The 13863-nt window shown below is 41.6% G+C and overlaps 1 protein-coding gene and 1 long non-coding RNA gene across 4 annotated transcripts in view; one reads left to right on the top strand and one right to left on the bottom strand.

The window, feature by feature from the left end:
• Cfap44 (cilia and flagella associated protein 44) overlaps positions 1 to 13863 on the top strand; it is an 85002-nt gene that overhangs the window by 31149 nt on the left and 39990 nt on the right. The window contains exons 17-22 of one of the 2 annotated variants that reach the window (XM_063270671.1): positions 10 to 264; positions 7457 to 7602; positions 9423 to 9690; positions 10951 to 11006; positions 11179 to 11341; positions 12756 to 12886. In XM_063270671.1, the coding sequence (XP_063126741.1) occupies positions 10 to 264; positions 7457 to 7602; positions 9423 to 9690; positions 10951 to 11006; positions 11179 to 11341; positions 12756 to 12886 (1019 nt within the window). Of the gene's footprint in view, positions 1 to 9; positions 265 to 7456; positions 7603 to 9419; positions 9691 to 10950; positions 11007 to 11178; positions 11342 to 12755; positions 12887 to 13863 lie in introns of both variants that reach the window. The other variant, NM_001134590.2, reaches the window with a different exon arrangement.
• Positions 6914 to 8158, bottom strand: LOC120095657 (uncharacterized). Of its 2 annotated transcripts, XR_005491337.2 has the most exons (4): positions 7849 to 8158; positions 7631 to 7707; positions 7434 to 7528; positions 6914 to 7102 (listed from the first exon to the last, which is right to left on the bottom strand). It is a non-coding gene; the product is annotated as an uncharacterized LOC120095657 (long non-coding RNA). The 2 variants fall into 2 exon arrangements; XR_005491338.2 differs by lacking the exon at positions 7434 to 7528 and having other exon boundaries at positions 7849 to 8153.

Here is a 13863-nt window from a genome sequence, read left to right as displayed (position 1 = left end):
AAAAAAAAGAGATATATGGAAGTACAAAGGAGAGAAAAACAAAAGGAGTTGAGGGAGAAGGAAAGGGAAGAAAGGAAGAGGAAGCTGATGGAAGAGAAGGAAGCCCTTGGAGAACAGGAAATACAGGAGGAGGAGGAGGAGGCCAGTGAGGAAGAGGAAGAGGAAGAGGAGGAGGAGCCGCTGCCTGAGATCTTCACCCCACCCACACCCTCTCCTATCCTCTGCGGCTTTTACTCAGTGCCAGGGAAGTTCTGGGTGTCCTTGGTGAGTAAGGATCCCGTACCCAGGTCAGGTTGTGGTCGCTATTTTTTTTTCACCGCGTTCATTCACATACATACACTGAGAACTTAGTTTTACACCAGTGACATAGCCGTAAGTTTTAATACATTCATTTTTTTTAATACACCATCTTAACATCTATTTTAAATACGTCTGACTTTTGTATCCGTTGTCCTTCAAGGCCACACTCACCTGTTCAGGAAGACCAAAGCGGGGACAGATCAAGAGTAGAGAGGGTCAAAGGTCAAACGAGTCCTCTTCACCTGAGACAGTTTTTTTGTTTGTTCATTTGTTTGTCTGTTGTCGTTTTAAGTTTGAAAGCAACAGGTTTCGTGGCAGGACTGTGCAGTTAGAATCTGCCAACATCCAGGCCGTGTGGCATATGGGAGACTAGGAATCTATGTGTTTGCCTCATTCTACCTCAATCAGAATCCAGACTTAGCAAATAAGGAAGAAGAGCAAATAGACCTTACAGAGAAAGAGGAAGTGTCACAATGTGTCACATGTCTTCCACTTAGGTACCATAGAATCTTCTCCAAAATTTTCTCAATATAATGCAAAGCAACATAGATGTTACAGTTTTCACTTCTGAATGTACACACACACACACACACACACACACACACACACACACACCCCATCTCCAGTTGAGGTTTTATTTTCAACTGTGATTATTACACTGCCAGCCTTAGTGGTTGCTTCGCTGTGCCTTTGGCCTGTTGACCTTTGTCCCCTCCTCCTGGCTCCTAGGGTCTCATGCATGCTAGGCATACACTCTTATCACCAATACACATACTCTCTCTCTCTCTCTCTCTCTCTCTCTCTCTCTCTCTCACTTTTCCAGCTCCCTTTGATATCTTTTATTTAAAAAATTAATATTGTAAAATAGACATTGTAATTCAGAAAACTCCAGAGTATGACCTAGCCCCTCCCCACTTCCTTCCTTTCTTTCTTTTTTTTTAAAAGATTTATTTATTTCATGTATATGATTACACTATAACTATCACACACCAGAAGAGGGCATTGGATCCCATTACAGATGGTTGTGAGCCACCATGTGGTTGCTGGAAATTGAACTCAGGACCTTGGGAAGAACAATCAGTGTTCTTAACCACTGAGCCATCTCTCCAGCCCCCTCCCCACTTTCTTAACTAAGCTAATTTTATCTAACAACTTTAAATATTATGTATCTACCCACACATGTCAAGGATTTATCTCTTCCTGACTTCTCTCTTCAACATCAACCCTGGGTATCCTCTTTGCCAACTGTATTTAGCACTTCAAAATGAACATGCCCACCAAAACTTATTTCTAGTGCTGAGAATTGGACCCAGAACTTCATACATTCTAAGCAGATGCTCTCTCACTGAGCTGCACCCACAGATCCCAAAATAGGACTTTTAAAGTCCATTTAAAGCCAGTAAACATGATCCATTTCCATCACAATAATGAGGTGAATTGTCCATTCACTTACAAGGCCAAACTCCCAAGAGTTACCAAGGATTCTTCCACTTTTCTTGATCTTTTGATACCTTTAGCAAACGTGTCTTCATAAACAACCAGCACATGGGTAGGATTTATTTAGATCCTGTAGGATAATCTTTCTCTTTCATAAAAACAATATGATGTCCACTTACATTTAATATAATTACTGCCCTATTTTCGCTTACACCTCCCACCTTACTAATTATTTCTATTTGTTATGTCAACTCTATATTCCTTTTTTTCTTTCCTTATCCAGTGGAAGCTTGGGCAGATTTCCCTCCTCTATATGGTTATTATTTATACCTTCTTTTGCTATCCCTAAGGATCACAATATACATTTGACTTATAGTTTTATATAAATCTATTATTATACTAATTACAGAGGGAAAAATCTTAGAAAGCTTTAACATAAGATATAACAGAGATAACTTTACTCTGTCATGTATTTTTATTTATTAGTATATGCATGTATGTATGTACATGTGTGTATATATGCATCTATCTATCCATCCATCCATCCATCCATCCATCCATCCATCCATCCATTCATCCATCCATCTCTCTTGTCTTAGTTAGGGTTTTACTGCTGTGAACAGACACCATGACCAAGGCAACTCTTCTAAGGATAACATTTAATTGGGGCTGGCTTACACGTTCAGAGGTTCAGTTCATTATCATCAGGTGGGAACATGGCTGCATCCAGGCAGGTGTGGTGCAGGAGGAGTTGAGAGTTCAACACCTTCATCTGAAGACTGACTTCCAAGCAGCTAGTCTACTAGGGAGAGGATCTTAAGACCATGCCCATAGTGACACACCCACTCCAACAAGGCCACACCTCCTAATAGTGCCACTCCCTGGGCCAAGCATGTACAAACCAATCACACTGTCTGTCTGTCTATCACCTGTCTTTCACTGTACTTTTGATATGTGAATGAGTGTGGCTCTACATGTACCACAGTGCTGAAGGGGATGAGAGGAGAGAGTTTGGGAGTCAGTTCTGCCCTTCTACTTTGTTCAGGCAGCATCTCTTGTTTTTACCATTCCCTTGTACTCCAGGTTAGGTGGCCTCAGTTGACTTTCTTGTGTCTTCCTCCCTGTACAAGTGCCGGGATTGCAGATATGAGCTATCACAACTGTCTTTTTGTGCGTTCTAGGGATTGGTCTTCAGTCAAGGATCATCAGTCTTGCATAGCAAGTGCTTCCATCCATTGAGCCATCTTGCCAGCTTGTGTCTTATATTTATATGTTTCTGTTCCCAGAAAATAATTCATTATTGTTTTCAATTGCCAATACTTTTTGTTTCTTTCCTCTTGTTATTATTCATGTCTACATCTCTTTTTTGAAAAAGTAGTTTTAACATTTTTTAAGAATAGGTTTGCTGATGATAAATTCTCTCTCTCTCTCTCTCTCTCTCTCTCTCTCTCTCTCCCTCCCTCCCTCCCTCCCTCCTTCCCTCCCTCCCTCCCTTCCTCCTTCCCTCCCTTCCTCTGGCTTAAACTCTCTGTCTTAGTTAGGGTCTTACTGCTCTGAACAGACACCATGACCAATGTAAGTTCTGTAAAGGACATTTAATTGGGGCTGGCTTACAGGCTCAGAGGTTCAGTCCATTATCATCAAGGTGGGAGCATGGCAGTATCGCAGCATCCAGGCAGACATGGTGCAGGAGGAGCTGAGTTTACATCCTTACCCAAAGGAAGCCAGGAACAGACTGAGCATCCCCAGGCAGCCAGGAGGAGGGTCTCCAAGTCCACCCCACAGTGACGCACTTCCTCCAACAAGGCCACACCTTTTAATAGTGCCACTCCTTGGGGCAAGCATATGCAAACCGTCACACTCTTGTTGCCCCCCCCAACAAGGCTTTAATGTTACGTTTTTCAAAATCATCTTTCACTCAATCAGTTCCATATCAGTCAGTTTGTCTGTCTGTCTGTCTGTCTGTCTGTCTGTCTGTCTGTCTGTCTGTCTGTCTGTGTCTATGTAAAACCACTGCTGGAACTCTAATTTTAAAAATGTGACAAAATATATACTGTCTTAACCATTTCAATTGTAGAGTTAAGTGGTCATAAATCTATTTGCAATGTCACACAATAATTACCGCTGCCCACCTCTATAACCTCTTTTTACCTGTAACATAGAAAATCTTTTGTTGAAAATAAAAATTTTAATTCAATATATTCTTATCACAGGTTTCCTCTCCCTCATCTCCTCCCAGACCCTCTCTACCTCCTGACTCTTTCAACTCTGTACCTTCTTTCTCTTCCTCTCTTAAGAAAAGAAACAGTCAAATTAAACGATAACTTAAAACAGCAAAAAACAAAGAAAAAGCACAAGAAGTAAGTGCACGCGCGCGCACAAACACACACACACACACACACACACACACACACACACACACACACCCAACCTATAAAAATACCAAATTAGAAACACAATGTACAAGGAAAATACCAGGAAAGCTAAAACATGCCTAGACAATACAACAGGAAATGAAGTATTTATAACATCCTTGGGTTCGCTTGTGTTGTCCATCTACTGCTGGGCATGGGGACTGCCCCTAAGTGTGGTTTGTGTACCAAGTGGGACTCCATTGGGGAACCTAGTTTTTCCTTTGTGAGTGGGTGTCATTTGGAGATAGCCTCTTGATTAGTAGTGAGAGTTTTTGTAACACAGATACTTAATTCCCATCACCCAGCAGTTCCCCATTCTTCTTTTCCTCCAACCTCTGACAGCCGTCAGTCTACTCCCTGTCTCTATGACTTTTGCTTCTTTCTCATGTCATGGCCTTTGCAGCCAGAACATCATAATATTCTCCAGGTTCATCCATTCCGCGGAGTATGTCAGAATATCTTTCCTTTTCAAAGCTTGATATTACTGGATTGTAAGTACTTAACTACATTTTTGCTTATCCATTCAAGTACCGGCAAACATGTAGATCATGCCTACCCTTTGACTGATGGGAATACTGCTTCTCACACATGGGGTTTCAAATATCTCTTTGAGATTCTGCTTCTGGAGAATTACTGGACCATGTGATAATGCTACTCTATTTATTTCTTCCAGAACTATCCAGTTTTCCACAGCAGGCACACCATTTCACGCGAACAACAAGAGCACAAAAGGGTTATAATTTCTCCACATTCTTACATAGACTGGCTAATTTTTATTTTTGACTGTAGTCATCCCAAGATTTGTGAACATGGCGTCCCACTATAGCTCTGGAACTGCATTTCCTCAGTCACTGGTGGTGCAGAATGTCTTTTCCTGTGGTCCTTCGACATTTGTATTGCTTCACTGAAAAACAATCTACTCAAGTCTTTTCCTATGTTGGCTAGGGCTAGGGCTAGGGCTAGGGCTGGGGCTAGGGCTGGGGCTGGGGCTGGGGCTGGGGCTGGGGCTGGGGCTGGGCTGGGGCTGGGGCTGGGGCTGGGGCTGGGGCTAGGGCTAGGGCTAAATTTAAGGAGTGGTTGTTATTAGGTTTTGGTTCTCATTTGTGTTTAGTTTCTGTTAAATTGTTCTATTACATTTTTTAATTTCTTTTCTAAGTACTTTGTTCTTATGTATGTAATTGATACATATATGTGTGGGTGTGTGCAAGAGTATATACCCATGTGTAAGATCCTGAGGAGGCCAGAAGCAGAGATCAGATCTGGAATTATTGCATTGTTTTGAACCAACCAACCAACCTGTGTGCTATGAACCAAACTTGAGTCCTTTGGAAAAGTAACAAGCTCACAACTTAATGGCTAAGCCATCTCTGCAGACCCTACGAGTTTAATATCTATCTTCAAGTCTGGTATTTCCACTTTTCTATTATTTACTTGTTAATATACTTATAAATTTTTCTACAGGGCCTCCAACTTCCTTTAGCATGTTGATTAGAGTCGTTCTGACATACACCTTAAGAACGTTCCTATTGATAAGGCTTGTCGTTCTGTCGCACTGTTTGCTCTGTCCTTTCTTCTGTTTCTATCAAATCTTGTTTTCCTAGCACACCTAGTTATTTTTTGTTGAGCCCTAGACATTTTGTGTGAGAGTTACCCTGACTCTGGGTGTGTTACTATTGCCTCCTAAAGATTTCTCTTTGCTTCTAGAAAGCAGGTAGCAAGCATAAACCACTTTAATCCAGTCAGAGATGAGACGTGATGTGCAATCAGGCTTTACTTCCTGAGAAGGCCGTTTTACTTCCGGTTCACACACACAGCTAGAATATAACATGATTTCTCTTTGAAAAATTAAACTATGTTCTCTGCTAACTTTATGTATCTACAGAATGCATTTTGATGATACCCACTCAGTGCTACCTCCCTGAAATGCCCACAGCCATGCCTCCTCCACGAGTCAGCAATTTCCCCTCTCTCCTTCCTGTCTGCCACCTGTCACACTCGCTCTGCCCCCTCTTCCACAGCTGAACACACAGAACTATTTGAGCACATTAACTACTCACTGCCCACTGTAAAAAGAGCTTCTCTGACCAAGTACAAAGTAACACAAGCCTCTGGGCATTCACAATACCTAGAGAGCAGTCCGACAACGTGAAGTGAAGTAAGCAGTTTCCTCCCCACTGGGTCCCTCTCACCTCCTTCGCAGTGGGACTCTAGGGTTTCAGTTGAGTCCAGGGAAAGTCTGTGTACAATGTCCTCTTCCTCCTCTTCGGGATGCAGTAAGTCCCAGATGCTGCCAGGGGACTTGCTCAGCTTCTTGTCTCTATACCCATCCCTACTTTGTCTGCTCGCCTGCCCCGCGCCAGGCTTACTCCTAATTTTCACTCGCTGCTCCCAGCTCTCCCTGCTTGGGTGACTCCCAAAGCTTTCCAACACGAGTTGTGTTATTGTTTTTCCTGATTATCCCCAGTGGGCAACTTTAACCCAAACAATCCAGTCTGCCATTGCTCAGAGCAAAACCCTAATTTTCTAATTCCAGGCCGACCATTTTCTTACTTTCTCTATGTTATTTACGTGTAGGTGCCCAGACATTTAGTCCACTTCCTTTATTTATGGTCCCATCCATACAGAGAAAGAAAACAAGTTAGAACAATGTAGCTGGTATAAATTATTAATAATTTATACCACTATTAATTATTATTAATAATTTATTTACTCCTCACTGTGTAGTGACATACTTCCCCCCTAAATTGTCTTTCCTAGAAAAAAATTTTTTAAAGATTTATTCATTTATTATATATAAGTACACTGTAGCTGTTTTCAGACACACCAGAAGAGGGCATCGGATCTCTTTACAGATGGTTGTAAGCCACCATGTGGTTGCTGGGAATTGAACTCAGGACCTCTGGAAGAGCAGTCGGGGCTCTTAACCGCTGAGCCATCTCTCCAGCCCTTTCCTGGAAAATTAATAGTGTTTAAAGTTACCCCAAACTGAAAAGTAATTGTGAAAACAATGACCAACAAAGCCTATTGTTTTAAGATACTGTTTATGCAGAATATCACTTCAAATCATAAATTACCATTAATTTGATTCTCAGAGGCAAAATTTCTCTTGTGCTGATTTCTGAAGTAGAAGCTAATCATCGTTCTAATTACATAATTGCATATTAATGGGTAATGGAGATGCTTTATATAAATAATATTTACTGTTAACCATCCAAACCCACTGCCCCCCAAAAAGACCCTCAAAGAATGAGACTTGTACTGGGTACTGAGTTCACAAATCACCTTTTGTGCTTTTTGTCTTCCAGGGCAACTATGATTCTGGTTTTCTATATCACTGTCAGTTTCCGCCACATCTCGTTAAAGATGATTTTCAAAAACTGGAAAATGAACCATTTGATTTCCGAATTCTTGAGAATACAGATGACAACCCCATCAGAACAATCACTTTCAGGTGAAGAAAACTTTACCAAGGATCTTACCATTGTCTGTGTTTCTGCGCATCCCAGACGCCTTGCCTCTTTCCCCCTTGCAAAACAAATCTTCCTGACAAAAACACCTGAAGAACAGAAGGGTTTATTTTAGCTCACATCGAAGGTGCAGTCAGTCAAGGCAACAGGATGACACCACATCTGAAATGAGAAAGGGGAGAGCTTTGAGTACAAACGAGTGTCAGTCTGCTTTTGTCTTTTATACACACCAGAATCCCCTGCTCTGAGAATGGTCCTGCCCACAATTACACTGGGTGCTTCCTTATCCATTAAAGTAATTGAGATAATCCAGTACAGGCATTTCCTAACGCTGTCTCCACAGAGATACTAGACCCTAGCAAGCTGACAACAGTAACAGTCATAACTGGAATTGTTACTTTTTAAAGATCTAGTCAAGTGAAAGGAAATGCCTTCAACTAATCAAATGAGCAAATAAAATTGAAGCTAGGACTCGTCTTGAATTTTTATTTAAACCCTGCAGGTTTTGTGTCAGGCAGGTGGTGTGGTGTGGCAGTTTCTGTTTACCACATAAATCTGTCTTCATTTGCATACAAAGATGTGATTTCATGGTAAGCTAACCAAGGACTAGGCTTACAGTGACTCTAAAGAAATGCTAAACTGAACTGACATCCATTTACTAAGTGAGAACCGAACACAGATGCCAGTCCTTTCTCTGAGGCCTGGAGGCTACCTCAGACTGTCAGAGCAGCTCTCCCTGCCTCTCTCTCTGTTGTATTAGTTTACTAGAGCTACTGCTGTGACAAAAACACCTCCTGAAGTGTGGCTTAAACAGCAGGAACTTACATTCTTATGCTCTGAAGAGCACAGTTCCAAGTTTGTGGCGATGACAAACGCAGTTTCTCATGCAGTCTTTCCGTGGCTTTCTCCAGAATCCCTTATTGTTGTTGAGCCTTCTCTTGGCTGTTCCTATGTGCAAACTCTCCCTAGTGTCTCTCTATGGCTTAATCGTCTTCTTTTACAAGGGTACCAGCCAGACTGGATTAGGACTTCTTACACTCTCGTTTTTTAGCTTACTGACCTCTTTACAAGTCCTTAACTTGCAGTATAAGTTACACTCCGGAGTATGGCCTGTAAGACTTGGGCATCTGTGTTTTGGTAATATGCAACTTCGTTCTTAACATCATCGTCATTTACGATTAAACATTATTTGGCTGAGAGATGGCTCAGTGGGTAAAGATACCTGTGGCCAAGCTTGACGACCAGAGTTCAGTGCCTCAGACTCACACTCAGACAAAGGAAAATCAATCCTTCTAGTTGTTCTCTGACCCTCAAAAACAGCTAAATAATGAATATGCCATGCCCATCCCAGCTTGGGTCTGAGAACACTGACGGGGGAATATTGAGGGAGTACAGAAAGGACAGATACACAGATACTCATACAGTGAAGAGGGGATCAAGTGGGGTTCTCTAATGCTACCTTGGAACATAAGCATGTTTACTAGGTGGATAGGGCTCATTGGCCATCAGTGTCAGGCTATGAATACCTCGGTGAGGAAGGCACAGGTCTAGCTTTCATATACATTGATGAGTCCCTTGTAATACTCATCTCGAGCCTGGCCAGTGTGGATAAGAACTTTGCCAACTTCCCATGGGTCAATTGGCCTTGTAGTCTTCAAAAGGCCATACTCATGTCAAAATACATACTCACACAGAATTTCACTCATTCTGGGTTTCCTTCACCCGCTACATGAAAAGGGAAAAAAATTAAACATTATTTTACAGGTTAGGAGAATAATATTTTACTCTTTTTGTCTCATAGTAGTAACTATACTATGATGTTCTGCGGAATGAAAAATGGAGCAATTCGAACATATTTCCTAAGTGAGAACGACCCCTTCCTGATCAGTTTGCAGGACTACTGGCATTTCAACGTGCATGACAATAATTATGGATCTGTTAAAAGTATCTTTCCTAGTTTTGATGACCAGTACTTGGTGACTGCCGGAGAAGATGGTAATATCTTTGTTTTTGACATTTTTTCTGAATTTATTATTCAGAAAGAGGCCAAAGCCCACGTGCCATCTCCCAGGGTAAGCAGTTAACTGATTGATCAACTAATAGTAACAGCGGACTTTACTTTACAATAAAGTGATGATGTACTGTTAAAGTCTTTCAATATAGAGAATAAGTTATATTAACCTCATAATGTAATCTTACTGTAATCTATAATATCCGTAACCTATAACTTACAATCTCATCTTCCTGCGACACCATAAACTCGACATTCTGGAGCTTCTGTATCAAATATTAATGGCACTGAACTCTTATTTTTATTAAAATATTACAGCTCTTCACATTTAAAAAGACTGCACCAGGATTTCTTTATCAATCCCTCGCTTAGCCAAAGTTTCCTTTCCTTCTTCAAAACAGACAATATTTTTCAGATCTATGTTTTGTCATTATTTACTTGTTAATATACTCTAATAGACTTCTAAATTTTTCTACAGGGCCTCCAACTTCCTTTAGCATGTTGATCAGAGTCGTTCTGACATACATCTTAAGAATCTATTGATATTAGTTCCTATTAGTTCAAAGTTCCTATTGATCAGGCTTGTCGTTCTGTCGCACTGTTTGCTCTGTCCTTTCTTCTAACTGTTTCTATCAAATCTTGTTCTCCTAGCACACCTAGTTATTTTTTGCTGAACCCTAGACATTTTATGTGAAAAACTTGAGAGTTACCCTGATTCTTGGTGTGTGACTATTACCTCCTAAAGATTTCTCTTTGCTTCTAGAAAGCAGGTAGCAAGCATAAACCACTTTAATCCAGTCAGAGATGAGACGTGATGTGCAATCAGGCTTTACTTCCTGAGAAGGCCGTTTTACTTCCGGTTCACACACACAGCTATCATGGTTTCTCTTTGCAAAAATTAAACTATGTTCTCTGCTAACTTTATGTATTTATTTAATGCATTTGATCATATCCACTCACCACTACCTCCCTGAAATGCCCCCCATTGTCCTCTACCCAATTTCCCTTTCAACATCATATCCTTTTTTAAATATTGTTATCAATAGAACCTTAAGTCCAGTTAGTGCTGCCCATACCCACATGGGTGTGGGGACATCCACTGGGACATGGCAGCATGCCACCCACCAAGTCCACAGAGGAGAGTCACTCTCCCTCCCCCAGCAGCCAGGAATTGCCAGTAACTCCTCTACTGAGGGCGAGGCCTTGGGGGCCCCTCCTCCATCCATGATGGAATTTTGACTAGCTTGGTCTTTGCAGGTTTTGTGTAGGTAACCTGACCATAGTTGCTGAAAACAGATGTTTTTTTTTCCTCTTTCAACAGTATGGGATTGAAGCAGAGGTCGCTCCAGAAGACATTGACGATCCCAAAGCCTACAGGTATGAAAAATTACCATAGCTGTTGATCAGGCCTGAGTTTTTATCAAACCGACCTGAGCCTTTGCAGACGCTGAGCAAGCCAAATGAATTTCCAAGTGACTGAACACCAATTTTCTCTCATGCCATTTCTGTCCCTGGAATGATGGCTCTTGTTTCACATGTCTGCTTTCAGTATTGAGAATGCCAGGAGGAAACGAGAGCATGATAAGTTAATGAAGAAGGTAGAAGAACTAAAAGCTCAGAAGAGACAACAAATCAAAATTCTGAGGAATGAGTTTTGGAAGCTGTTAGCACTGAATAAAGAGTTACCAAAGCATATGCAGTTCCATCGAACTGTGAGTCTAAATGAAGGATTTTTACTTTAGCCTGCTATTTCTGGATTGGGATTACTGTTTGCCAACCACGCTATGGGGAAATCGTGTGTCCTGGCTAGTTTCCATTGTCAGCTTTACACAGCCTAGAGTCATCTGGTGGAGTTTCAGCTGAGGGGTTTCCCAGACCCAGGCGGATCTGTGCCACATCTGTCAGGGACTTTGTTTTGATGTTGACTGAAGAAAGACACCGCAGCCTACTGTGGGCAGACACCACCATCCCTAAGCAGGTGGTCTTAGGAGATAGAAGGAAACTGGGTGACTGTGAAGGAGAGGGCCAGCAACAAGCAACCTTCCCCTGTGCCTCCTGCTTTCCTCCCTACTTGAGTGCCTTCCCTGTCTTTATCCTTAATGATCAATAACCTGAAAGTGAAGTAAATAATCCAGTCCCATCCCCCAAGTTGCTTCTGGTTGTAGTGTTTGTCAAAGCATCGGAAAAGGCAAACCAGGACATCATCATTAAATCTTCTTTTACCTGCAATGTATTTGCATCACCTCAAGGGCTATAAAACTTAACCCAGTTGGGATGGAAGCCACTGAGCCTATGCAACACAAAGTTGACCGCTGGACTTGGCTACCTCTATGATGTGCTCTTTCTGTATTCAGTAACAAAATAAAAAACGAGAGTTGAAATCTGGCTTATCTGCTGGGAGGGAACATGAATCGTTTGACTCTCTGTTGATTCATTTCAAATAGAAAACTCACGCCAGGACTAAATCACAAAGCTACAGTATAGCTGTAGTTATGGGGACAGTCACAAAAGTATTTAAGTCAATTTTATATTCATTTCTTTTGTGATTTTACCGTAAAACTAAATATGCCCGCTAATAATTGGGCTATGTTGTTTTTTTCTTTCTGGGACATTTTATGTTCATGAGTGTTTTTGCCTGCATGTATACATGTGCATCGTGTGCATGTCTAATGTTCATAGAGGCCAGAAGAGGGTTTCAGTTCCCTGCAGCTGGGGTTACAGATAATTGTAAGTCAAGATGTGAATGCTAGGAACCAAATCCAGGTTCTCTGAAAAAGCAGTAAACAAACTCTTAACCATGAAGCCATCTCTCCAGCCCCTTCATTTCATTTTCAACTATTTCCTAAACAGAGTTATTGTTAAAAGTCTAGCAGAGTGCCTAAAGAAATGGCTTAGTCCGTATAAGAATTTTAATTTAATCTCTAATAGTCTCATAGAAGAAGGCATGGCGGACTGTGCTTCTAATACCAATGCTGGGGAGACAGAGACAGGCTACCCTGGCCCAACTGGCAAGCTCCAGGTCCCAGTGAGAGACTGTCACACTCACCCACGCACACGAACGTGCACGTAATATAATTTAAAAACAAAATAAGAACCTTTGATGATAAGAATCCTCCTTACCTGCAGGAATTCAACATCGATGCTAAAATTCACGCTGAGATCCACAAGAAAACAAGTATCAAAATCGAGCAAGTGGAAAAGGAACTGGCTTGGGAAAAGCAGAAGTACGAGCTCGGCCTGAAGAAGGTCCAGGACAGGTGTGTCTGCCGCGCACGTTCAGATGTCCGAAAGCACACTTGTGATAGGCTGGTGCGCTGTGGTGCCCATGGCCAGAGGAGCCATCTTGTGAAGTGCCCAGGGAGTGAGGCGGGAGTGAGGTACCCCTCAAGCAACTCCTCCTGCCCACGGTGTCTTCCTGTGCTCATCCCTTCTAGTTATATGTTGGGAATTTGGGTGACCATTAGATTTTCTAAATTTACGATGCCTATTTGGTTTCTCTTTTGACAAACTGTTTTATGCCAAAGTAAATCACATCTATGAAGGCGTCCATGTTTTAGACACCCCAAGTCAAACATGGTTAGAAGACGGATAGTAAGAGATAGCCTGCTTCTGTCTAGGCACCTTCACCTACCAGTTTGTCTTCCCAGGAGAAACGCCTTTTTGTTCTTTATGGAGGTTTGATTTATAGACAGGGGAGTACACACCTTCGTAGACAGCCCAATCAATACTTTCATTAATGCTCGTCAGTTCATGCATGCATGGTTTCTATTAAGATGGAGAACATTTATATCACACCAGGTCCCCCATGGCTCCTTTCAGCTAATACCTTTCTCTGGTGTGCAGTCTTCATTGCTATAGATCATTTCTGTCGGTGGGTTTGGTTTTTCTTTTCTTTTTTTTTTTTGCATCTAGCTTCTCTCATTCACATATGTCTAAGATTGTGTATAATGATCATGCAGCTGTCTTTCTTCTTCTTATAGATTTATTTTATTTTTAAGTGTGTGTGTGTGTGTGTGTGTGTGTGTGTCCATGGAGACCAGAAGAAGAGGGCACTGGATCCCAGGAAGTTGTTAGTTATGAGAGTTGCTAAGTGTTCAGGTCCAGTTCTTGCAAGTATTCTTAGCCTCTGAGTCATTAAACACATGTTTATGAACACATGCACACACATGACAGTCACACAGACCACAGAGTTTAAGAAACTGTGTTTAAATATCCCAGTGAAGTAAAGTTCCTT

This window comes from Rattus norvegicus, chromosome 11 (genome assembly GCF_036323735.1).
Source record: "Rattus norvegicus strain BN/NHsdMcwi chromosome 11, GRCr8, whole genome shotgun sequence".
NCBI lineage: Eukaryota > Metazoa > Chordata > Mammalia > Rodentia > Muridae > Rattus > Rattus norvegicus.
The sequence above is the reverse complement of the archived record's forward strand: the minus strand, read 5'-3'. Positions and strand labels throughout refer to the sequence as shown.